The sequence below is a fragment of the Argopecten irradians genome, chromosome 5, assembly GCF_041381155.1.
Source record: "Argopecten irradians isolate NY chromosome 5, Ai_NY, whole genome shotgun sequence".
Classification (NCBI taxonomy): domain Eukaryota; kingdom Metazoa; phylum Mollusca; class Bivalvia; order Pectinida; family Pectinidae; genus Argopecten; species Argopecten irradians.
In genome coordinates this window covers 50,812,410-50,840,135 of record NC_091138.1, presented here as the reverse complement: position 1 = coordinate 50,840,135, position 27,726 = coordinate 50,812,410, and the positions used below count along the sequence as shown (strand labels likewise).

Sequence of the window (27,726 nt, the reverse complement as noted above, 5' to 3'; positions counted from 1 at the left end):
ATAAATTATTTTATATCATTTCTTTTGTTAAGTAGACATAAATAAACACGATTAAACACGAATAATTGTTCAAATGATGAGTATCATTTATGCTCTGTCAGCGGTGCACAGAAGCAGCTTTAAGTTACAAATGTTAGATATTCTTGAATTTAATTGAAAATTTATATTATTTGACACACATGAATTGAATCATTTTTCACCACTGGTAACAGGTTTGCAACACTTCTGTCAATGGGATGGAATTGTAGCTCTGGTGACAACTATTTGTCAGAACTGCATTGCACTCCTGTTACTTATCATGTTTAAGGAACCTCGATCCTGCCGGGTGACCGGCTGTCAGCGAGCGAGTGATTACATCTTTTGTAAGTAATTATATACCTGTTGTATCAATTAACCTTAAAAATTCCAGGTCAATATTTTCCCCACCAGAGCTTAAGTGTACACCATGTAAATCTACATAAAATAATAAATATCTGTAATAAATGAACTAATTAAATCATTTGATGTATTTAATTACGAATGAAGATGGTGTGGCCTGGAGCGAGTTTTACTAAAGATCGTAAACGTTGTCTTAAATGTAGACGTAGACGTAACCTACCACATCCTTGCGTTTTACTGAAAGTCGTAGCTTACGTTTACTTCTACGTTTACGTAAAAATCTACTAGTGCCAGGGAGTAGATGTAAACTTACACGTAGCGAGTATGTATTCTATATCCTCAGTTCTTATATCATTTGTGATGGAGAAAATGAGGACTTTTCGCCAAAAAGATATTTTAGAGATACACGTTTCACTTTTTAGATAAATTATTTCTCAAAATCTCTTACGGAGTCAGCTATAGATGCTTATTTTTAGGCTTATATAAACGGCCATTTCGTTATTGAATTTATACATTATAAGCGAAATAACTAAACACTTTAACTACTGTAAGTAACATTGAATATAAAGAAAACTAACGACTGTAAACATGAAATTTACGCTTTATATCACAATGAAATCTAAGTGTGAAAATTCCCCCCCATGCGTAATGTTTTTGATATGATTAAATTTTATTCGATTTCATACTAAATCCGACTTTCTGATTGGCAGGTTCTTTTTCTATTTATACTTTGAAGAAAAACATCGAGAATGGTGCAAAAACAATGCTTGAATGAAAGTAATTTTAACGGTGGTATTTATCGAAAATAAATTGGCATCCGAATTGTGGAGCTTAACATTTTCCAGATACATGCATGTCTGTCCTTATTAAGTCATCTGGCCGTCACTCAAACGTCCAGTATAATCTTTACATGTACAATGTAGTTATCGTACTTTGTCCGTCAGCGTCCAGCGTTCGGAAATTTCGTTACGTTTTATAGACTTTTTCTCAATATGGTCCATCCTTGATATTCTAAGAGCTGAAAAAAAGGCCCCTGTATCAAAATATTTTCTATTTACATAAGGCTCCTACATCAAAAAATTTTCTATTTACATAAGGCCCCTATATCAAAATATTTTCTATTTACATAAAGCCCCCTGTATAAAGATATATTTTCTATTTACATAAGGCCCCTATATCAAAATATTTTCTATTTACATAAGGCCCTTATATCAAAATATTTTTACTATTTACATAAGGCTCCTACATCTAAATTATTTTCTATTTACATAAGGCCCCTATATCAAAACATTTTCTATTTACATAAGGCCCCTGTATCAAAATATTTTCTATTTACATAAGGCTCCTACATCAAAATATTTTCTATTTACATAAGGCCCCTATATCAAAATATTTTTTATTTACTCCAATATCTGACACATGTAGCATTTCCTGAAGTATATCTTTTACAAGAAGATTTTAGCAACAGCTTTTTGTAAAATGCTATTGCCTAAAAAACCTGTCAAAACCAATAACTAATAAAGTACTAGACATTGGTTTTCATAATGGATGTAGTTTTGTCAATCAAGTGTCACAAATAATCACAAGCCTGCCTCATATAACAATGGAGATATTTGCTATTCACAAAAGTTAATTCATTTTTTTAAATGCTGTTATCAATCCAAGGCATTTTACTTTTTTAAACGCTTAATTAGATATATATAGAATTCTTCTAACCAAATAGTTGTGTATTAGTGAACCCTTGTGTATTAGTGAACAACTAACAAATCAAAATAACCTACTATAGGCACCTTTAGGCGGCCCAATCCAGTAAAATCGTACCTACTGAGGCGCGAAGAAGTGGAGTGAATGTGTTAAAGTAAGTTCTGTCTCCAAATCGAAATATGCACAACTAGGGCACCCATAGGATGGAACCAATATACACGAAATTTGAACGAGACTGATTAACATTCCAAAACCTCTTCTGAGAAAATAAGTAGCGTATAACAAACCATAAATAACTTATCAAACTTGCCAATGATGTGCCATCCTGGCGGCCATGTCTTGTTGAACACGACTAATCGGATCCAACCGAAAAAACGAGTACATATTGCGAACAACAAAGTGGCCCCTAGGGTAAACCTACAATAAAGAAATAAGAGAAAGATCCCTTCACGTAAACTTGTAAGTGAGATAAATATGCGAAAACAAACATTTAACCTACAAATATTCCAAGATTGCAAGCCTGGCGGCCATTTTGAGTGTGACCGCGGTCGAATCCAAAAACTCATATCATGCACAACCAATGAGCCCTAGAGTGACCCATACATATAGAAATTATGAGAACGATACCCGTTACAGAACATTATGTGACAGAATATTCGCAATAACTTAATCTCTTAAACTACACAAAATCCAAAGATGTCCTGCCAGGTGGCCAATTAGTTGACTACATAGACGAGTCGGATCCAAATGACACGCTTTATGCACACACACCAAGGTAGCCCAATGTGGGAAACCTAGCAATATGAATTTATTGAGAAAGAATCCCATCCTAACTATCTTTTTACAGAGGAACTAGGCAGAAAGATCAAACTTTTAAGTAATAAAAATCCAGAGAAGTGATGACCATGCGGCCCATCTAGTATAACCAACCCGCATGGTTCCCCAAAAGCCAATATTGCAACAAACTCAGGGAAGGTCCCACGTGGAACCTAACCAAATGAAAATATTAGATAAAAGAATCCCTTTCAGTAACTATTCTGAGAAAATAGCGAAAACAAATCTTTAAGTAAGTATAAAAAATCCAAAGAAGGCTGCAGCCAAAGGAGCAGGACAACTATGGAAACAACACTCCCACCAGCGATTTGGGTCCCCCCCCAAAATGTGCAAATAGACATCACAGACAAAGGTGGCCCAGGGAACCCTAACCTAAGAAATCTAAGTGAGAAAGAATCCCTTATCAGTCACTTTCGTGAGAAATAGCGAATAACGAAAACTGTTAGAGTATCACAATCCAAAGATGCACGTGCCTTGCGGGCCAACTATTAACCACGCCGATTTGCGGTCCCCCCCCAAGAATTGCAAAAAAGTTCACACAACAGGAGTGGCCCAAGTGTGTAACCCTAACAAATATAGTAAAGTAAAGATGAAACAACGACTTCATTACTGCAAAAAATGTTGATCACATTTTCAATGTTAGTACGGGTAAGGTTACTCGTTTGCAGGAGGAAATAATGAGGATGTTACTATTGCAGAAGGAGATGATGGTGATGATAATGATGATGATTATGATATGATGATGATGATAATGATGATGATGATGATATGATGATGAGGATACGATGATGATGATGATGATGATTATGATGATAATGATGATGATGAAACTGATCATGTTTTGGACAAAACTGTTTTCATCCAATTCTGATTACACTAATTTAGACATTGATCTGTTATCTAGCTGATCTGACCTGCCATTCACCAGGTATGATGTTCTCATTTAAATGTTGTTGACCTAAAATTGGTCCGTTCATATACGGATCGTCACACTAGTGCAGATAGATGGTGGTCAAGGATACCACACCTGTGTGTTAGATCACAATGATTTGTGTTCTAGTTTATACCAGGTGATTAGGAATTCACAGCAAGCCTCTTACACTTCACTTGTCGAGAAGTGGAGCAGTGATACTTTTTATGTAATGTATAATTGTATAGCAAATACAATTAGTTCCACAACAACCTACATTTCGAATGAATTCAAGTCAAAACATGTTACAAATAAATAAGTGGAAATTGCCATTGTTTCACGTCCATGAATCCTTACATCATGTCATTGTTTATCACATCCCATGAAAATTGATCGCATACTATACATATATATATAGCTTTGAGTGATAAAACTATTACATGGGCGAATTCATTGGATATCAGGCGTATTATTATAGATAACATCGGTACAGCACAACTAGAAATTGGTTCCTAAACCTAAAACCATGTCAGCCATCACACAGGGAATGTCTGCTTAATCAATTCACCCCTGAAATTTCATAATGGACTGATCTAATCTCTGATGTAGAAGAGTCTAACCATGTTTTCCGGGGTGAATGACTTAACTCTCTCAGGTAGTTCAAGGATAACGTACAGTTGGACAGTTGAAGTATGCCGGCTAGTATAGACGATAAGAGGCAGAATTTTTCTTTCATCATATAATTTTAACATATTTATTTCCAAAACAGTTGTTACATATGTGTCTGTGGGAATATGGTGCCTTTGCATATTTGAGAGTTATCTGCCCTTGTGGGTATGAAATGATGATGACATACATCATTATATTGTGAGTGAAACTCAGATTTTTTTCTCTAAACAAGAGATCCCAGAGGGATCTTGGCGCCCACCAAAGATTGATCGATGTCTGACAATTGAAAGAGGGATCTTTACTCTGCTTTTCAAACTTTTAACAATCAAAATCCAAGATGCAATATGCACAACTATGGCCCTAGGGGAACGTACATGTGAAATTTGAAAACAATCCCTTCAGTGCTTTCTGGGAAATACCAATACTAACCTTTCACTATCAAAATCAAAGATGGCTGCCTGGCGGCCATCTTGTTGACTGCTCAATCCCAAAATGCAATATGCACAACTAGGGCCTTAGGGGAACCTACATGTGAAATTTGAGAAAGATCCTTTCAGCACTTTTTGAGAAATAGCGTTAACAAGAAATGTTAACGGATGTATTAAGGACGGACGGACCACGGACAAAAACACATTTGACAGGCCCACCATCTGATGATGCTGGGCTAATAATGTGATGATATTTCTATCACCATGGTAGAAACCAAATAATTGAGAGGTGACTTTAAAACTACTGCAATAAGTATCTCCAAATGAAAATGGCTCAAAGATCACATAACACCGAAAGGCAAGTCATTTACAACATCAGTCTCAAAATACAGAGTATGGTATATTGTATCTGAGATCCAATTCCCAATGAGGTTATGAATGTCTGGTAACAAATGGTCACCATAGCACTGCCTTGACTTACTCTTGCTGTCTACAAATGTATAACCATCATAGCTTGTGTTGACCCTGATAGCCATACAGATTTTCTGTGACTTACATGTGCAAATTTAACATTTCCAGATGACAATTAGACATTTCTGTATTACAAAAGATCCCAGAGGGATCTTGGCTTCCACCAAAGAATGATCTATGTCTGACAATGGAAAGAGGGATCTTTTCACTGCTTTTCAAACTTTAAAAAAATATTACATATAAAATTTGACACAGATCGCTTGAGTGCTCTCTGAGAAATTAGGCGGTAACAAACTTCAACAATGAAATCCAAAATGGCAGCTGTCGGTTGGCCATCTTGTTGACCAATCAGTCCAAAAAGGTACTAAGCACAACTGAGGCCCAAGGGGAACCAACATATGGAATTTGAGAGAGATCCCTTCAGTAATTTCTGAGAAATAGCGGTAACTATCGAAATCCAAGATGGCAGACGCTCAGCCATCTTGTTGACCGATCCATCCCAAAATGCAATATGTACAACAAGGGTCCTAGGGGAACCTACATATGAAATTTGAGAATGATCACTTCTGTACTTTCTGAGAAATAGCAATAACAAACTTCAACAATGAAATCCAAGATGGCTGCCTGGCGGCCATCTTGTTGACCGATCAGTCCCAAAACACAATATGCACAACTAGGGCCCCAGAGAAACCTACATATGAAATTTGAGAATGATCCCTTTGGTACTTTCTGAGAAATAGCGATAACTAACTTTAACTATCAAAGTCCAAGATGGCTGCCTGGCGGCCAGCTTGTTGACTGATAAGTCCCAAAATGCAATATGCACAACTAGGGCCCCAGGGGAACCTAAATATGAAATTTGAGGATGATCCCTTCGGTACTTTCCGAGAAATAGCGATAACAAGAATTGTTAAAAGACGGAGGGAAGGAGGGACGGGCGGACGGAACGACGGATGACGGACCACGGACAAAAAGCAATTTGGATAGCCCACCATCTGATGATGGTGGTCTAATAAATCCCCTCTCAAGATATGGCCATAAATGAAGTTGGGATATAATCCATGCTGAAGAACATTCACTGTCCTGTGATAGCTCATACAAAAATTATTTCATGTTTTTCTCGATCTGCAGTCAATTTGAACCAGTAATATTAGTTTACAAATGAATTTTCTGCATATATTTAGTACACTATCACCAAGTAAACTTATTCAAGATCAAATTGAAAAAATAAAATGAAAAACAAAACTCACCCTAAAGTCTATACCAACAGTGGAAATAAAACTGCCGGATAGAAAGGCACCATCTTTAAATCGAACAAGAAGACATGTTTTTCCAACACCACTGTCCCCTATTAACATCACCTAAAAACAATATTAATCATGAACAATGAGAGAAGCTGGCACCTCCTGGTGGTAGATATATGATTGCCACATCGGTGGTGAAAAAACCCTGGTAGAAACAGGACATTTCTATTGTTCTCAATATCACACATTTCACATCAACAAAACAACACACTAAAAACAAACTAATTCTTTTGGTTTCTCTGCAGAAATTGATGCTCAATGATATATATATGTTATGTATCATGTAAAACAAACATAAAACTTCCAATACTTAGAACTGTACTGTTATCAGTCCTAAAATGACGATATAATCAGTTAATGTTCCCATGTATATTATAGCACTAGTTGAAGAATGCTACACTGCTGACGAATGGTATTAAAAAGAGGACCAGAGAATAGTAAGTATTTTTTCTTCAGATACAAAAGTTTCTTTATACTATAGCTGATATTACCACCTATTACCATCATTCAAAAGTTTGAGCTAATAATTCTTATTTTTCTTCAATATAAAATTATTAAAAATAATCCCTAATTGCATACCGAAAAAGTCAATGGCACTTAAATAATGCCTTACATGGAATAAAGTTCTGACTGTGCATTCACCAAAAGCAAAACAAGTTATTTTATATTATTTTTGTGTTATTCAGATATACATTTACATGAGTAAACACAAATTATTGTTAAACTGATGAGTGACATTTTTGATCTGTACTCGCCGGTGGAGTATCTTCAATGTGCCTATATATATATATCACATATATCACTAAGCCCATTGCTAGCCTACAATATGATGGTGATACTTTACCGTTAAATACCAATATCTTATAGCATACATTGTTTTAGTGTATGAACACCTTGATGTAAAGATTATGTACATTGTATGTATAATCCTGCATTACTTTATGCACAGATGCACTATTATACAAGCCATAATATTTCCATTTTCAATGCAGTCCCACTATGTAACCGTACCAAATGCAGTTAGCAGTCATATAGGCAATGAACTTCAAGCGCCTATTATGAGGTCATTACTATTGTGAGGTCACAATTGTTGTGCCTGCGATTATGAAAGACGATGGCAGTTCCATCAATGACGATAACGAATGATTATTTCATTATAGATGCAAAATTCCTTGGTATTCCTAGTATAATATTCAGACATTTACCCCTGGGGGTCATAGTACAATGTTCAGACATCTACCCCTGGGGGTCCTAGTATAATGTTCAGACATCTACCATTTGGGGTCCTAGAATAATGTTCAGACATCTACACCTGGGGGTCCTAGTATAATGTTCAGACATCTACCCTTGGGGGTCCTAATATAATGTTCAGACATCTACCCCTGGGGGGTCCTAGTATAATGTCCAGACATCTACCCCTGGGGGTCCTAGTATAAAGTTCAGACATCTACCCTTGAGGATCCTAGTATAATGCTCAGACATCTCCCCTTGGGGGTCCTAATATAATGTTCAGACATCTAACCCCTGGGATTCCTAGTATAATGTTCAGACATCTTCCCCTGGGAGTCAAAGTATAATGTTCAGACGTTTCCCCTGGGGGTCCTAGTATAATGTTCAGACGTCTCCCCTGGGGGTCCTAGTATAATGTTCAGACATCTACCCCTGAGGGTCCCAATATAATGTTCAGACATCTACCCCTTGGGGATCCTAGTATAATGTTCAGACATCTCCCCTGGGGGTTATAGTATAATGTTCAGACATCTATCCCTTGGGGGTCCTAGTAGAATGTTCAGACACATATATCCCTTTGGGGTCCTAGTAGAATGTCCAAACATCTCCCCTTTGGGGTCCTAGAATAATGTTCAGACATCTCCCCTTGGGGGTCCTAATATAATGTTCAGACATCTACACCTGGGGGTCCTAGTATAATGTTCAGACATCTAACCCCTGGGATTCCTAGTATAATGTTCAGACATCTTCCCCTGGGAGTCAAAGTATAATGTTCAGACGTTTCCCCTGGGGGTCCTAGTATAATGTTCAGACGTCTCCCCTGGGGGTCCTAATATAATGTTCAGACATCTACCCCTGAGGGTCCCAATATAATGTTCAGACATCTACCCCTTGGGGATCCTAGTATAATGTTCAGACATCTCCCCTGGGGGTTATAGTATAATGTTCAGACATCTATCCCTTGGGGGTCCTAGTAGAATGTTCAAACATCTCCCCTTTGGGGTCCTAGAATAATGTTCAGACATCTACCCCTGAGGGTCCTAATATAATGTTCAGACATCTACCCCTTGGGGGTCCTAGTATAATGTTCAGACATCTAACCCCTGGGATTCCTAGTATAATGTTCAGAAATCTACTCCTGGGAGTCCTAGTATAATGTTCAGACATCTCCCCTGAGGGTCCTAATATAATATGTTCAGACATCTCCCCTTGGGGGTCCTAGTATAATGTTCAGACATCTACTCCTGAGGGTCCTAGTATAATGTTCAGACATCTTCCCCTGGGAGTCATAGTATAATGTTCAGACGTCTCACCTGGGGTCCTAATATAATGTTCAGACGTCTCCCCTGGGGGTCCTAGTATAATGTTCAGACATCTACCCCTGAGGGTCCTAATATAATGTTCAGACATCTACCCCTTGGGGGTCCTAGTATAATGTTCAGACATCTCCCCTTGGGGGTTCTAGTATAATGTTCAGACATCTCCCCTTGGGGGTCCTAGTATAATGTTCAGACATCTCCCCTTGGGGGTCCTAGTATAATGTTCAGACATCTAACCCCTGGGATTCCTAGTATAATGTTCAGACATCTACCCCTAGGGGTCCTAATATAATGTTAAGACGTCTCCCCTGAGGGTCCTAGTATAATGTTCAGACATCTACCCCTGAGGGTCCTAGTATAATGTTCAGACATCTACCCCTTGGGGGTCCTAGTATAATGTTCAGACATCTACCCCTGGGGGTCCTAGTATAATGTTCAGACATCTCCCCTTGGGGGTCCTAGTATAATGTTCAGACATCTACCCCTTGGGGGTCCTAGTATAATGTTCAGACATCTTCCCTAGACATCGACCCCTTGGGGGTCCTAGTATAATGTTCAGACATCTACCCCTGGGGGTCCTAGTATAATGCTCAGACATCTCGCATGGGGGTTCTAGTATAATGTTCAGACATCTCCCCTTGGGGGTCCTAGTATAATGTTCAGACATCTCCCCTGGCGGTCCTAGTATAATGTTCAGACATCTACCCCTGAGGGTCCTAATATAATGTTCGGACATCTCCCCCTTGAGGGTCCTAGTAATAATGTTCAGACATCTAACCCCTGGAAGTCCTAGTATAATGTTCAGACATCTACTCCTGGGAGTCCTAGTATAATGTTCAGACATCTCCCCTGGGGGTCCTAGTATGATGTTCAAACATCTCCCCTTGGGGGTCCTAGTATAATATTCAGACATCTACTCCTGGGAGTCCTAGTAAAATGTTCAGACATCTCCCCTGGGGGTCCTAGTATAATGTTCAGACATCTCCCCTTGGGAGTCCTAGTATACTGTTCAGACATTTACTCCAGGGAGTCATAGTATAATGTTCAGACATCTCCCCTGGGGGATCCTAGTATAATGTTCAAACATCTCCCCATGGGGGTCATAGTATAATGTTCAGACATCTACTCCTGGGGGTCCTAGTATAACGTTCAGACATCTTCCCCTGGGAGTCATAGTATAATGTTCAGACCTCTCCCCTGGGGGTCCTAAAATAATGTTCAGACATCTTTCCCTGTGGGTACTAGTATAATGTTCAGACATCTACCCTTGAAGGTCCTAGTATAATGTTTAGACATCTACCCCTGATGGTCCTTATATAATGTTCAGACATCTGCCCCTAGGGGTCCTAGAACAATGTTCAGACATCTACTCCTGGGAGTCCTAGTATAATGTTCAGACATCTCTTCTTGGGGGTCCTAGTATAATGCTCAGACATCTTCCCCTGAGGGTCCTAAAATAATGTTCAGACATCTTTCCCTGTGGGTACTAGTATAATGTTCAGACATCTACCCTTGGGGTCCTAGTAAAATATTCAGACATCTACCCCTGGGGTCCTAGTGTAATGTTCAGACATCAACCCTTGGGGGTCCTAGTATAATGATCAGACATCTCCCCTGGGGGTCCTAGTATAATGTTCAGACATCTACCCCTGGGGGTCCTAGTATAATGTTCAGACATCTACCCCTGGGGGTCCTAGTATAATGTTCAGACATCTCCCCTGGGGGTCCTAGTATAATGTTCAGACATCTACCCCTGGGGGTCCTAGTATAATGTTCAGACATCTACCCCTGGGGGTCCTAGTATAATGTTCAGACATCTCCCCTGGGGGTCCTAATATAATATGTTCAGACATCTACCCCTTGGGGGTCCTAGTATAATGTTCAGACATCTCCCCTTGGGGGTCCTAGTATAATGTTCAGACATCTCCCCTGGGGGTCCTAGTATAATGTTCAGACATCTACCCTTGGGGGTCCTAGTATAATGTTCAGACATCTCCCCTGGGGGTCCTAGTATAATGTTCAGACATCTCCCCTTGGGGTTCCTAGTATAATGTTCAGACATCTTCCCTTGGGGGTCCTAGTATAATGTTCAGACATCTACTCCTGGGAGTCATAGTATAATGTTCAGACATCTCCCCTGGGGGTCCTAGTATAATGTTCAGACATCTACCCCTGAGGGTCCTAATATAATGTTCAGACATCTACCCCTGGGGGTCCTAGTATAATGTTCAGACATCTCCCCTGGCGGTCCTAGTATAATGTTCAGACATCTACCCCTGAGGGTCCTAATATAATGTTCAGACATCTCCCCTTGGGGGTCCTAGTATAATGTTCAGACATCTCCCATTGGGGATCCTAGTATAATGTTCAGACATCTACCCTTGGGGGTCCTAGTATAATGCACAGACATCTCCCACGGGGGTTCTAGTATAATGTTCAGACATCTTCCCTTGGGGGTCCTAGTATAATGCTCAGACATCTCCCCTTGGGGGTTCTAGTATAATGTTCAGACATCTACCCTTGGGGTCCTAGTATAATGTTTAGACATCTACCCCTGAGGGTCCTAGTATAATGTTCAGACATCTACCCCTGGGGGTCCTAGTATAATGTTCAGACATCTCCCCTTGGGGGTCCTAGTATAATGTTCAGACATCTCCCCTGGGGGTCCTAGTATAATGTTCAGACATCTACCCCTGGGGGTCCTAGTATAATGTTCAGACATCTCCCTGGGAGTCCTAGTATAATGTTCAGACATCTACCCTTGGGGTCCTAGTATAATGTTCAGACATCTACCCCTGGGGGTCCTAGTGTAATGTTCAGACATCTACCCTTGGGGGTCCTAGTATAATGATCAGACATCTCCTCTGGGGGTCCTAGTATAATGTTCAGACATCTTCCCCTTGGGGGTCCTAGTATAATGTTCAGACATCTACCCCTGGGGGTCCTAGTATAATGTTCAGACATCTACCCCTGGGAGTCATAGTATAATGTTCAGACGTCTCCCCTGGCGGTCCTAGTATAATGTTCAGACATCTACCCCTGAGGGTCCTAATATAATGTTCGGACATCTCCCCCTTCGGGGTCCTAGTATAATGTTCAGACATCTCCCATGGGGATCCTAGTATAATGTTCAGACATCTACCCCTTGGGGGTCCTAGTATAATGCACAGACATCTCCCTTTGGGGGTCCTAGTATAATGTTCAGACATCTAACCCCTGGGATTCCTAGTATAATGTTCAGACATCTCCCCTTGGGGGTCCTAGTATAATGTTCAGACATCTCCCCTTGGGGGTCCTAGTATAATATTCAGACATCTAACCCCTGGAAGTCCTAGTATAATGTTCAGACATCTTCCCCTGGGAGTCATAGTATAATGCTCAGACCTCTCCCATGGGGGTCCTAAAATAATGTTCAGACATCTTTCCCTGTGGGTACTAGTATAATGTTCAGACATCTACCCTTGAAGGTCCTAGTATAATGTTTAGACATCTACCCCTGAGGGTCCTAATATAATGTTCAGACATCTACCCCTAGGGGTCCTAGTATAATGTTCAGACATCTACCCCTGGGAGTCCTAGTATAATGTTCAGACATCTCTTCTTGGAGGTCCTAGTATAATGTTCAGACATCTTCCCCTGAGGGTCCTAAAATAATGTTCAGACATCTTTCCCTGTGGGTACTAGTATAATGTTCAGAGGTCTCCCCTGGGAGTCCTAGTATAATGTTCAGACATCTACCCTTGGGGTCCTAGTATAATGTTCAGACATCTACCCTTGGGGTCCTAGTATAATGTTCAGACATCTACCCCTGGGGGTCCTAGTGTAATGTTCAGACATCTACCCTTGGGGGTCCTAGTATAATGATCAGACATCTCCTCTGGGGGTCCTAGTATAATGTTCAGACATCTACCCCTAGGGGTCCTAATATAATGTTAAGACGTCTCCCCTGAGGGTCCTAGTATAATGTTCAGACATCTTCCCCTGGGAGTCATAGTATAATGTTCAGACGTCTCCCCTGGTGGTCCTAGTATAATGTTCAGACATCTACCCCTGAGGGTCCTAATATAATGTTCGGACATCTACCCCTTGGGGGTCCTAGTATAATGTTCAGACATCTCCCATGGGGGTCCTAGTATAATGTTCAGACATCTACCCCTTGGGGGTCCTAGTATAATGCACAGACATCTCCCACGGGGGTTCTAGTATAATGTTCAGACATCTCCCCTTGGGGGTCCTAATTTAATGTTCAGAAATCTCCCTTTGAAGGTCCTAGTATAATGTTCAGACATCTTCCCTTGGGGGTCCTAGTATAATGCTCAGACATCTCCCATGGGGGTTCTAGTATAATGTTCAGACATCTCCCCTTGGGGGTCCTAGTATAATGTTCAGACATCTCCCCTTGGGGGTCCTAGTATAATGTTCAGACATCTAACCCCTGGAAGTCCTAGTATAATGTTCAGACATCTACTCCTGGGAGTCCTAGTATAATGTTCAGACATCTCCCCTGGGGGTCCTAGTATGATGTTCAAACATCTCCCCTTGGGGTTCCTAGTATAATATTCAGACATCTACTCCTGGGGGTCCTAGTAAAATGTTCAGACATCTCCCCTGGGGGTCCTAGTATAATGTTCAGACATCTCCCCTTGGGAGTCCTAGTATACTGTTCAGACATTTACTCCAGAGAGTCATAGTATAATGTTCAGACATCTCCCCTGGGGGATCCTAGTATAATGTTCAAACATCTCCCCATGGGGGTCATAGTATAATGTTCAGACATCTACTCCTGGGGGTCCTAGTATAACGTTCAGACATCTTCCCCTGGGAGTCATAGTATAATGTTCAGACCTCTCCCCTGGGGGTCCTAAAATAATGTTCAGACATCTTTCCCTGTGGGTACTAGTATAATGTTCAGACATCTACCCTTGAAGGTCCTAGTATAATGTTTAGACATCTACCCCTGACGGTCCTTATATAATGTTCAGACATCTACCCCTAGGGGTCCTAGAATAATGTTCAGACATCTACTCCTGGGAGTCCTAGTATAATGTTCAGACATCTCTTCTTGGGGGTCCTAGTATAATGTTCAGACATCTTCCCCTGAGGGTCCTAAAATAATGTTCAGACATCTTTCCCTGTGGGTACTAGTATAATGTTCAGAGGTCTCCCCTGGGAGTCCTAGTATAATGTTCAGACATCTACCCTTGGGGTCCTAGTATAATGTTCAGACATCTACCCCTGGGGGTCCTAGTGTAATGTTCAGACATCTACCCTTGGGGGTCCTAGTATAATGATCAGACATCTCCCCCTGGGGGTCCTAGTATAATGTTCAGACATCTACCCCTAGGGGTCCTAATATAATGTTCAGACGTCTCCCCTGAGGGTCCTAGTATAATGTTCAGACATCTTCCCCTGGGAGTCATAGTATAATGTTCAGACGTCTCCCCTGGTGGTCCTAGTATAATGTTCAGACGTCTCCCCTGGGGGTCCTAGTATAATGTTCAGACATCTACCCCTGAGGGTCCTACTGTAATGTTCAGAAATCTACCCCTTGGGGGTCCTAGTATATTGTTCAGACATCTCCACTGGGGGTCCTAGTATAATGTTAAGACATCTATCCCTTGGGGGTCCTAGTAGAATGTTCAGACATCTCCCCTTGGGGGTCCTAGTATAATGCTCAGACATCTCCCCTGGGGGTTCTAGTATAATGTTCAGACATCTCCCCTTGGGGGTCCTAGTATAATGTTCAGACATCTCCCCTTGGGGGTCCTAGTATAAAGTTCAGATATCTCCCCTTGGGGGTCCTAGTATAATGTTCAGACATCTACTCCTTGGGGTCCAAGTATGATGTTCAGACATCTCCCCTGGGGGTCCTAGTATAATGTTCAGACATCTCCCCTTGGGAGTCCTAGTATACTGTTCAGACATTTACTCCTGGGAGTCATAGTATAATGTTCAGACATCTCCCCTGGGGTCTTAGTATAATGTTCAGACATCTACCCTTGTGGGTCCTAGTATAATGATCAGACATCTCCTCTGGGGGTCCTAGTATAATGTTCAGACATCTACCCCTAGGGGTCCTAATATAATGTTAAGACGTCTCCCCTGAGGGTCCTAGTATAATGTTCAGACATCTTCCCCTGGGAGTCATAGTATAATGTTCAGACGTCTCCCCTGGTGGTCCTAGTATAATGTTCAGACATCTACCCCTGAGGGTCCTAATATAATGTTCGGACATCTACCCCTTGGGGGTCCTAGTATAATGTTCAGACATCTCACATGGGGGTCCTAGTATAATGTTCAGACATCTACCCCTTAAGGGTCCTAGTATAATGCACAGACATCTCCCACGGGGGTTCTAGTATAATGTTCAGACATCTCCCCTTGGGGGTCCTAGTATAATGTTCAGACATCTCCCATGGGGGTTCTAGTATAATGTTCAGACATCTCCCCTTGGGGGTCCTAGTATAATGTTCAGACATCTCCCCTTGGGGGTCCTAGTATAATGTTCAGACATCTAACCCCTGGAAGTCCTAGTATAATGTTCAGACATCTACTCTTGGGAGTCCTAGTATAATGTTCAGACATCTACTCTTGGGAGTCCTAGTATAATGTTCATACATCTCTCCTGGGGGTCCTAGTATGATGTTCAAACATCTCCCCTGGGAGTCCTAGTATAATGTTCAGACATCTACCCTTGGGGTCCTAGTATAATGTTCAGACATCTACCCCTGGGGGTCCTAGTATAATGTTCAGACATCTACCCCTGGGAGTCATAGTATAATGTTCAGACATCTCCCCTGGGGGTCCTAGTATAATATGTTCAGACATCTCCCCTTGGGGGTCCTAGTATAATGTTCAGACATCTACTCCTGAGGGTCCTAGTATAATGTTCAGACATCTTCCCCTGGGAGTCATAGTATAATGTTCAGACCTCTCCCCTGGGGGTCCTAAAATAATGTTCAGACATCTTTCCCTGTGGGTACTAGTATAATGTTCAGACATCTACCCTTGAAGGTCCTAGTATAATGTTTAGACATCTACCCCTGAGGGTCCTTATATAATGTTCAGACATCTACCCCTAGGGGTCCTAGAATATTGTTCAGACATCTACTCCTGGGAGTCCTAGTATAATGTTCAGACATCTCTTCTTGGGGGTCCTAGTATAATGCTCAGACATCTTCCCCTGAGGGTCCTAAAATAATGTTCAGACATCTTTCCCTGTGGGTACTAGTATAATGTTCAGACATCTCCCCTGGGAGTCCTAGTATAATGTTCAGACATCTACCCTTGGGGTCCTAGTATAATGTTCAGACATCTACCCCTGGGGGTCCTAGTGTAATGTTCAGACATCTACCCTTGGGGGTCCTAGTATAATGATCAGACATCTCCCCTGGGGGTCCTAGTATAATGTTCAGACATCTACCCCTAGGGGTCCTAATATAATGTTCAGACGTCTCCCCTGAGGGTCCTAGTATAATGTTCAGACATCTTCCCCTGGGAGTCATAGTATAATGTTCAGACGTCTCCCCTGGTGGTCCTAGTATAATGTTCAGACGTCTCCCCTGGGGGTCCTAGTATAATGTTCAGACATCTACCCCTGAGGGTCCTACTGTAATGTTCAGAAATCTACCCCTTGGGCGTCCTAGTATATTGTTCAGACATCTCCACTGGGGGTCCTAGTATAATGTTAAGACATCTATCCCTTGGGGGTCCTAGTATAATGTTCAGACATCTACTCCTGGGGGTCCTAGTAAAATGTTCAGACATCTCCCCTGGGGATCCTAGTATAATGTTCAGACATCTCCCCTTGGGAGTCCTAGTATACTGTTCAGACATTTACTCCTGGGAGTCATAGTATAATGTTCAGATATCTCCCCTGGGGGTCCTAGTATAATGTTCAAACATCTCCCCTTGGGGGTCCTAGTATAATGTTCAGACATCTGCTCCTGGGGGTCCTAGTATAATGTTCAGACATCTTCCCCTTGGAGTTATAGTATAATGTTCAGACCTCTCCCCTGGGGGTCCTGATATAATATGTTCAGACATTTGCCCTTGGAGGTCCTAGTATAATGTTCAGACATCTACTCCTGAGGGTCCTAGTATAATGTTCAGACATCTTCCCCTGGGAGTCATAGTATAATGTTCAGACATCTACCCCTTGGGGGTCCTAGTATAATATTCAGACATCTACCCCTGGGAGTCCTAGTATAATGTTCAGACACCTCCCCTTGGGGGTCCTAGTATAATGTTCAGACATCTACCCCCTGGGGGTCCTAGTATAATGTTCAGACATCTCCCCCTGGGGGTCCTAGTATAAAGTTCAAACATCTCCCCTTGGGGGTCCTAGTATAATGTTCAGACATCTTCCCCTGGGAGTCATAGTATAATTTTCAGACCTCTCCCCTGGGGGTCCTAATATAATATTTTCAGACATTTGCCCTTGGGGGTCCTAGTATAATGTTCAGACATCTACTCCTGAGGGTCCTAGTATAATGTTCAGACATCTTCCCCTGGGAGTCATAGTATAATGTTCAGACATCTACCCCTTGGGGGTCCTAGTATAATGTTCAGACATCTACTCCTGAGGGTCCTAGTATAATGTTCAGACATCTTCCCCTGGGAGTCATAGTATAATGTTCAGACATCTACCCCTTGGGGGTCCTAGTATAATGTTCAGACATCTCCCCTTGGGGGTCCTAGTATAATGTTCAGACATCTCCCCTTGGGGGTCCTAGTATAATGTTCAGACATCTACCCCTGGGAGTCCTAGTATAATGTTCAGACATCTCCCCTTGGGGGTCCTAGTATAATGTTCAGACATCTACCCTTGGGGGTCCTACGTAGTATAATGTTCAGACATCTACCCTTGGGGGTCCTACGTAGTATAATGTTCAGACATCTCCCTTTGAAGGTCCTAATATAATGTTCAAGACATTTACCCTTGGGGGTCCTAGTATAATGTTCAGACATCTACCCCTTGGGGGTCCTAGTATAATGCTCAGACATCTACCCCTGGGAGTCCTAGTATAATGTTCAGCCATCTCCCCTGACTGTCAGTACTTCAAGTTACTGTAAAATGATTTTGTGCGTGATTACTGGACAATACAATAATTTATGAAATTAAATCACTACAAAATTTTCTAAAACACGTGTGCTGGTAAAATAAAACTCCTGAATTCTAGATCATGAAATTATATTTATTTATTATTTTTCCACGAAAACAACCATAAAGAGGTTCCACCGCCACCAGGGCATAAACAATACCCATCATTTGAACAATAACTGATGTTATATCGTGTATATATGTGTCTAATCAACACAAAAATACATGTAAAATTATATATTTTGCCTTTGGTGCATATGCAATCAGTACTTCATTCCATATAGGATAAGTGCCACAGATTTTTTTAGGGCTGCAATCAAGTACACTTTTGTATTTTTAATATTTTTTTCTTGAAGTAAAATAAGAAGCTAAAACTTTATTGATAGTAATGGTGTGAAGTAAGTAACTTTTGTAACTGAAGAAAAATATAAATTTGTCTGCTCCTGTTTTTGATAATGAACAGCCCATGGGCCTTAACGGTCACCTGAGTTCATTTAGAACAAGAGATCCCAGAGGGATCTTGGCGCCCACCAAAAATTGATCTTTGTCTGACAAATGAAAGAGGGATCTTTTCTCTGCTTTTCAAACTTACACTTCTTTTTTCTGCTTTTCAAACTTTAAACTATCAAAATCCAAGATGGTGGTCGCAAAAATGCAATAGGCAGAACTAGGGTCCTAGAGGAACCTACATATGATATTTGAGAACAATCCCTTCAATACTTTCTGAGAAATAGCGGTAACAAACTTTAACTATCAAAATCCAAGATGGCTACCGGTCGGCCATTTTGTTGACCGATCAGTCCCAAAATGCAATATGCACAACTGGGGTCCTAGGGGAACCTACATATGAAATTTGAGAAAGATCCCTTCAGTACTTTCTGAGAAATAGCGGTAACAAACTTTAACTATCAAAATCCAAGATGGCTACCTGGCGGCCATCTTGTTGACTGATCAGTCCCAAAATGCAATATGCACAACTGGGGTCCTACGGAAACCTACATATGAAATTTGAGAAAGATCCCTTCAGTGCTTTCTGAGAAATAGCGGTAACAAACTTTAACTATCAAAATCCAAGATGGCTACCTGGCGGCCATCTTGTTGACTGATCAATCCCAAAATGCAATATGCACTACTAGGGTCCTAGAGGAACCTACATATGAAATTTGAGAACAATCCCTTCAGTACTTTCTGAGAAATAGCGGTAACAAACGTTAACTATCAAAATCCAAGATGGCCACTGGTTGGCCATCTTGTTGACCGATCAGTCCCAAAATGCAATATGCACAACTGGGGTCCTAGGGGAACCTACATATGAAATTTGAGAAAGATCCCTTCAGTACTTTCTGAGAATTAGCGGTAACAAACTTTAACTATCAAAATCCAAGATGGCCACCGGTCGGCCATCTTGTTGACCGATCAGTCCCAAAATGCAATATGCACAACTAGGGGTCCTAGGGAACCTACATATGAAATTTGAGAAAGATCCCTTCAATACTTTATGAGAAATAGCGGTAACAAACTTTAACTATCAAAATCCAAGATGGGCTGCCTGGCAGCCATCTTGTTGACCGATCAGTCCCAAAATACAATATGCACAACTAAGGTCCTAGGGGAACCTATATATGAAATTTGAGAAAGATCCCTTCAGTGCTTTCTGAGAAATAGCGGTAACAAACTTTAACTATCAAAATCCAAGATGGCTACCTGGCGGCCATCTTGTTGACCGATCAGTCCCAAAATGCAACATGCACTACTAGGGTCCTAGGGGAACCTACATATGAATTTTTGAGAAAGATCCCTTCAGTACTTTCTGAGAATTAGCCGTAACAAACTTTAACTATCAAAATCCAAGATGGCTACCGGTCGGCGGCCATTTTGTTGACCGATCAGTCCCAAAATGCAATATGCACAACTGGGGTCCTAGGGGAAACCTACATATGAAATTTGAGAAAGATCCCTTCAGTGCTTTCTGAGAAATAGCGGTAACAAACTTTAACTATCAAAATCCAAGATGGCTACCTGGCGGCCATCTTGTTTGACTGATCAATACCAAAATGCAATATGCACTACTAGGGTCCTAGAGGAACCTACATATGAAAATTTGAGAACAATCCCTTCAATACTTTCTGAGAAATAGCCGTAACAAACTTTAACTATCAAAATCCAAAATGGCTGCTGATCGGCCATCTTGTTGACCGATCAGTCCCAAAATGTAATATGCAGAACTAGGGTCCTAGAGGAACCTACATATGAAATTTGAGAACAATCCCTTCAATACTTTCTGAGAAATAGCGGTAACAAACTTTAACTATCAAAATCCAAGATGGCCACCGGTCGGCCATCTTGTTGACCGATCATTCCAAAAATGCAATATGCACAACTGGGTCCTAGGGGAATCTACATATGAAATTTGAGAAAGATCCCTTCAGTACTTTCTGAGAATTAGCGGTAACAAACTTTAACTATCAAAATCCAAGATGGCGGCTGGTCGGCCATCTTGTTGACCGATCAGTCCCAAAATGCAATATGCACAACTAGGGTCCTACGGGAACCTACATATGAAATTTGAGAAAGATCCCTTCAACACTTTATGAGAAATAGCGGTAACAAACTTTAACTATCAAAATCCAAGATGGCTGCCTGGCGGCCATGTTGTTGACCGATCAGTCCCAAAATACAATATGCACAACTAGGGTCCTAGGGGAACCTACATATGAAATTTGAGAAAGATCCCTTCAGTGCTTTCTGAGAAATAGCGGTAACAAACTTTAACTATAAAAATCCAAGATGGCTACCTGGCGGCCATCTTGTTGACCGATCAGTCCCAAAATGCAATATGCACTACTAGGGTCCTAGGGGAACCTACATATGAAATTTGAGAAAGATCCCTTCAGTACTTTCTGAGAATTAGCCGTAACAAACTTTAACTATCAAAATCCAAGATGGCGGCTGGTCGGCCATCTTGTTGACCGATCAGTCCCAAAATGCAATATGCACAACTAGGGTCCTAGGGGAACCTACATATGAAATTTGAGAAAGATCCCTTCAGTGCTTTCTGAGAAATAGCGGTAACAAACTTTAACTATCAAAATCCAAGATGGCTACCTGGCGGCCATCTTGTTGACTGATCAGTCCCAAAATGCAATATGCACAACTGGGGTCCTACGGGAACCTACATATGAAATTTGAGAAAGATCCCTTCAACACTTTATGAGAAATAGCGGTAACAAACTTTAACTATCAAAATCCAAGATGGCTGCCTGGCGGCCATCTTGTTGACCGATCAGTCCCAAAATGCAATATGCACAACTAGGGTCCTAGGGGAACCTACATATGAAATTTGAGAACAATCCCTTCAATACTTTCTGAGAAATAGCCGTAACAAACTTTAACTATCAAAATCCAAGATGGCTGCTGATCGGCCATCTTGTTGACCGATCAGTCCCAAAATGTAATATGCAGAACTAGGGTCCTAGAGGAACCTACATATGAAATTTGAGAACAATCCCTTCAATACTTTCTGAGAAATAGCGGTAACAAACTTTAACTATCAAAATCCAAGATGGCCACCGGTCGGCCATCTTGTTGACCGATCAGTCCAAAAATGCAATATGCACAACTGGGGTCCTAGGGGAATCTACATATGAAATTTGAGAAAGATCCCTTCAGTACTTTCTGAGAATTAGCGGTAATAAACTTTAACTATCAAAATCCAAGATGGCGGCTGGTCGGCCATCTTGTTGACCGATCAGTCCCAAAATGCAATATGCACAACTAGGGTCCTACGGGAACCTACATATGAAATTTGAGAAAGATCCCTTCAACACTTTATGAGAAATAGCGGTAACAAACTTTAACTATCAAAATCCAAGATGGCTGCCTGGCGGCCATGTTGTTGACCGATCAGTCCCAAAATACAATATGCACAACTAGGGTCCTAGGGGAACCTACATATGAAATTTGAGAAAGATCCCTTCAGTGCTTTCTGAGAAATAGCGGTAACAAACTTTAACTATCAAAATCCAAGATGGCTACCTGGGGCCATCTTGTTGACCGATCAGTCCCAAAATGCAATATGCACTACTAGGGTCCTAGGGGAACCTACATATGAAATTTGAGAAAATCCCTTCATACTTTCTGAGAATTAGCCGTAACAAACTTTAACTATCAAAATCAAGATGGCGGCTGGTCGGCCATCTTGTTGACCGATCAGTCCCAAATGCAATATGCACAACTAGGGTCCTAGGGAACCTACATATGAAATTTGAGAAAGATCCCTTCAGTACTTTCTGAGAAATAGCGGTAACAAACTTTAACTATCAAAATCCAGATGGCCGCCAGGTGGCCATCTTGTTGACCGATCAGTCCCAAAATACAATATGCACAACTAGGGTCCTAGGGGAACCTACATATGAAATTTGAGAAAGATCCCTTCAGTACTTTTAGAGAAATAGCGGTAACAAGAATTGTTAACGGACGGACGGACGGACGGACGGAAGGACGGACGGACGACGGACCACGGACGAAAGGCGATTTGAATAGCGATTTGATCGGGCTAATAAAACAAAGATATATAAACACTAATATATTGGCCCTTGAAGTCGGGCAGTGATTTTCTCAATTTGACTTTATAATCTATGAAGAGTATTTGCTTCCATCAGACCTGTGAACTCAGAAGATTTTTTGAAAATTTTAAGTCATTGTGACCGCGTTTGGCCACGCCCCTCTGGTCCCCCGGGTGGTCAGCGAGGACTGATATGGATGTTAAAATTCTATATCTCAGGCTAATAATTCTAATAAAGTTTGACTCATTTCCTATGAAAAGTGAGTAAATAATGTTCATAAATGTATTTTTGATATATAAACTAAAGTAAACTTGACCCCCTCCCCAGGGGGAAATGTAAGACCCCAGGGTCATATAATTCACAATTTTCATCAAACACCTTAAGACCTTTCCATCTATATAGAGTATTTGATACGACCATTTCCAGAATTTAAGAAGATTTTTTAAGTTATAGCCTATATGCCCTTTTTGAGCCCCGCCCCTCTGCCCCCAAGGGGTCGGCCAGGACCAATATGGATATGATTTTAAAATGCTATCTCAGACTAATAATTCTAAACATGTTTGATGCATTTCCTATGGAAATTGAGCAAAAAATGTTCATTAATGTGTTTTCCTTATATAAACTATAGTAAACTTGACCCATCCCCAAAAATCAAAAATGTGTTTTCCCTATATAAACTATTATATAGTATACATGACCCCCTCCCCAGGGGGAAACATGAGACCCCATGGTTTATATAATTCACAATTTTTGTAAAGGACCTTAAGACCTTTCCATCTATTAAGAGTATATGATTATACTATTTCCAGAATTTCAGAAGAAGATTTTTAAAGTTTTAGCCTATTTGTCCCCTTTTGACCCCACCCTTTAGACAACATTTGACTCATTTCCTTTTACAAATGACCAAATAATGCTCAAAAATGTGTTTTCCCTATATAAACTATAGTAAACTTAACCCCCTCCCCATGGGGAAACGAGATCCCAGGGTCATATAATTCACAAATTTTTAAAGGACCTTAAGACCTTGGGGGGGTGGGGACCACAAAATTCACAATTTTGATTGGCCTTATGCCTTAGAAGGTTTGTGCAGAATTTCATTGAAATATTGCTTCAGCAGTTTTGGAAAGGAGACGTCGAAAATGTAAATTGTTTACGGAAATAAGACGCATGACGGACGACGACGATGGACAAAAGGCGATTTGGATAGGTTACTTGAGACTTTGTCTCATGTGACATAAAAATTACCATTCGTCAGCGGTGGAGCATCTTTAAGGCATAAAAATGCTAAATTAAACCACTGCGAAAAAAAAGTTGGTTTGCAGTAAATTGCTTTCCTCCACCATCAAATAAATCCTTAAAGATGCTCCATCGCCGACAGAGCATAAATGATACTCATCATTTGAACTATAATTGGTGTTTAATGGTGTATAAATATGTCTAATAAACACAAACAAGAGGCCCAGAGGGCCTGTATCGCTCACCTGGTTTGTAATGCCTAGTAATGTTCTGAATACAGGTTCATTGTTTCTTTTCTGAAGGAATTTGAATATTTACCTCTAATTCCCCTATTGGGCCCCACTCTTTCTGCTCCAGAGGGTCAGAGCCAAAAATTATACAAATTCTGTGAACCCCAAGGGCCAAATTTGGTTAAAATCCAAGCAGAACTATATGACTAGCAGCGATTTATAGTATTTACCACTATTTCCCATATTTGGCCCTGCCCCTCCTGCCCCGGGGTGTCAAAGCCAAAATTCAAACAAATTATATTCCCCTTCCCCCAAGGATGTTTGTGGTAATATTTGGTTTCAATCCATGCAGAACTCTAGTACAAGTAGTGATTTATAGGATTTACCTCTATTTCCCCTACTGGGCCCGCCCCTCCTGTCCCGGGGGATCAGAGCCAAAATTTATACAATTTCTGTTCCCTTTCCCCCAAAGGATGTTTGTGGCCAAATTTGGTTACAATCCATGCAGAACTCTAGGACAAGTAGTGATTTATACGATTTACCTCTATTTCCACTATTGGGCCCCACCCTTCTTGCCCCCGGGGGGTCAGAGCCAAAATTTAGACAAGTTCTGTTCCCCTTTCCCTAAGGATGTTAGTGGCCAAATTTGGTTACAATCAATGCAGAACTCTATGACAAGTAGCGATTCAAAGGAAATGTTGACGGACGGACGGACGGATGACGGGCCAGCTAGGTGAGCTAAAATTGAAAAAAGACTTCTTTTCAAGTAATAGAGATCAAGTTAATGAACCCTACAATTAAAAGAATGTCATGATAACAGTACATATTCAGGTAACTAGGTCAGAGTTTTCTGTTATACTTATACTATACAATGTATATTACCGATATATTACATTTATATCTGTTATACAATGTACATAAGAATACACTATTTTATACAATGTAGTAAGATGTATTAGCATTTACAATCATGAGCATCAATTCCAATGAACACACAAACTATAAAAATGATAATTAAAATTGCAAACAAACACATCAAAATATCCCAAAAAAACTGTGAAATGAAAATCATTATCTACAAGCAATCAACAAAGTTTCTATATATAGTATTAAAGCCTATTTTTTACTTTAGTTTTACCTTCACAGAAACTAGAACTGAATCCATGTGCTTTTGAATGTACATCATCCAGATGTACTATTGTACGTAGTGGTTTTCATTTTACTCCCTGTACATCTCCTAACATATGTTACTGTAAACATTTTAGTGAGATCCAAATATCTCCAGTTTATCACGAAACATCCACATGTATAAAGGTATGTGGGCATTGTATTAGGACAATACTTAGTTCTTAATAAGTCATTTGCCCGAGGTGACATTTGTCAATAGTTATGTGAAATGAAACATCACTATAAACTATACACAGGTGTATGCTAGTGTCTATTTATACATGTGTTGACTTAAACTGCCGTAATGGGCTTGTATGTGCTATAATGAGCCCTGCAGATATATTCCCCAAAATACAACATCTTTCAAAAATTAATTACAGCCAGTTTTAAAGTCTATTTACTTAATACTATAGGCTGCACTATGAACATTTTAATCCCAATAAGGATGCTAATACTGTTTATACTGATTGAGGCCTACATTTTCATTATAGTATATTTTTAATCTAAAAACTAATTAAAATTCCATTTAAAATATCATGACTTTGTATCCATGGCTTTAAAATATAATTAAATCATGTTCTACATCCAGAAGTCAAGACGGGCGTACAGACAGATAAATTAAATAAGGATTCCTATTATGGGGGGGGGATACCTGGATTTAGTAAATTGCAAACAATGTATAACGCACTTGAACGTAACATAGCGCAGTCCTGATATTACAACATATGTATGTAGGCCTATAGACTTACATAATGTGTAAAATACATGTTGACAGCGACAGAAATCATTTTCAGCGTGACGGATTCAATGAACCATACCGCCATTAATTATCTAGGCCTACCTTGGAAGCTAGATCGAACAGTTCAGTAGAGCTTTGTCGTGTTGCCTGCTTGTGGTCTCGGGTAGACTGCAGATTGTGATGGCCAGTTGGGGAACCAGGTTCACTACCACCGCTTCCGTTTTGAAGTCTATCTTTACCCATAGCAAGACTATACTGTCACATATTTCTTCTGTAGTAGTTTTGTTGTGCGACACCGCACTGTGACTGTTTACGACTAGTCAAGTCACCAGCGGTGAACGGAACAACACACTGTCACCGACAGCTTTCAAATGACGTGGGGACAACAACAGGTACCCGAACGTAAATATTTTAGAGTAGTCTCCCTTGGGCCATCAATATTGTAGGACGAACAAACAGTTTATTAGTAAAGGAATGAACTTTGATATATTTTTTATGTTATTTAATTGATTTAATTGATTTTAATTTAATTGAAGTTAATGGACGTAGGCTAGAAGCCTCTATGTCCATATCATAAAACATCAAAATATACATTACAATTACATTTATGTCAATGGTACAGGTATTTGTTAGCTCATATATATACATATGTACATATATCAATAATTATTATAAATGTTGTCCTTTAAGTGGTTATCTAAGAGGATTTCGAAGTCTTTTGTGGTTTCAGCGTTCACGACTATTTCTGGTAAATTGTTCCAACTATCCACTACTCTGAAGGTAAACGAATTTCTCCTCAGTTCAGTACAGCAACGTTGTTTATACAACTTCAATTTATGCCCACGAGTTCTTTCGTTTTTATCAAACACAAACAGCTCGGAAGTGACTTTTTCATCAAACTTTTTCTTTACTATTTTGAAAACGTTTATTAGATCACCTCGAAACCTCCGATGTTTAATTGTTGGTAATTTCAGTTTAGCTAAGCGCTCTTCGTATGTGAGATCCTTAAGTCCGGGTAGAAGTTTTGTAGCTCTTTATCCATAAGTTTGTATGGGCTCCATGCACTGGCCGCATACTCGAGATGCGGTCTCACGAGCGCCTTGAATAATTGCTTGAACATCGGAAATATAACACAAAAATCTGTATGTACTCTCACCATAAACCGCAAAATAACATAAAAAAAATATATATTCAAATTAATCCTTATAATTCAACTTACTAAAGATAATCTCTTCAAAATTCATGTTGGGACTCTTTTGTCTATGAAACCATTACGCCGTCATCTCAGCCAATCAGAAGCAACGTTACAAACGGCGACGCCATTTTTTACTTTATGGGCTGATAAAGTTAATTTTTAAGCCAATGAAAATGCTCGTAACAAGCAAAATTGAATTATTTACTTTTAATAAAAGCAATACAGAAAAAAGTTCTAGTCATTT

At 40.3% G+C, this 27,726-nt stretch overlaps 1 protein-coding gene across 1 annotated transcript in view; it reads right to left on the bottom strand.

Annotated features, from left to right (window-relative positions):
- LOC138324485 (ras-related protein Rab-26-like) overlaps positions 1-26,683 on the bottom strand; it is a 38,741-nt gene extending 12,058 nt beyond the window's left edge. Inside the window, exons 1-2 of the mRNA XM_069269549.1 lie at positions 26,390-26,683; positions 6,645-6,755 (exon numbers count right to left, since the gene is read on the bottom strand). Of these exons, the coding sequence (XP_069125650.1) occupies positions 6,645-6,755; positions 26,390-26,530 (252 nt within the window). The 5' untranslated portion in view covers positions 26,531-26,683. The remainder of the gene's footprint in view (positions 1-6,644; positions 6,756-26,389) is intronic.
- Between the last annotated feature and the right edge of the window lie 1,043 nt (positions 26,684-27,726).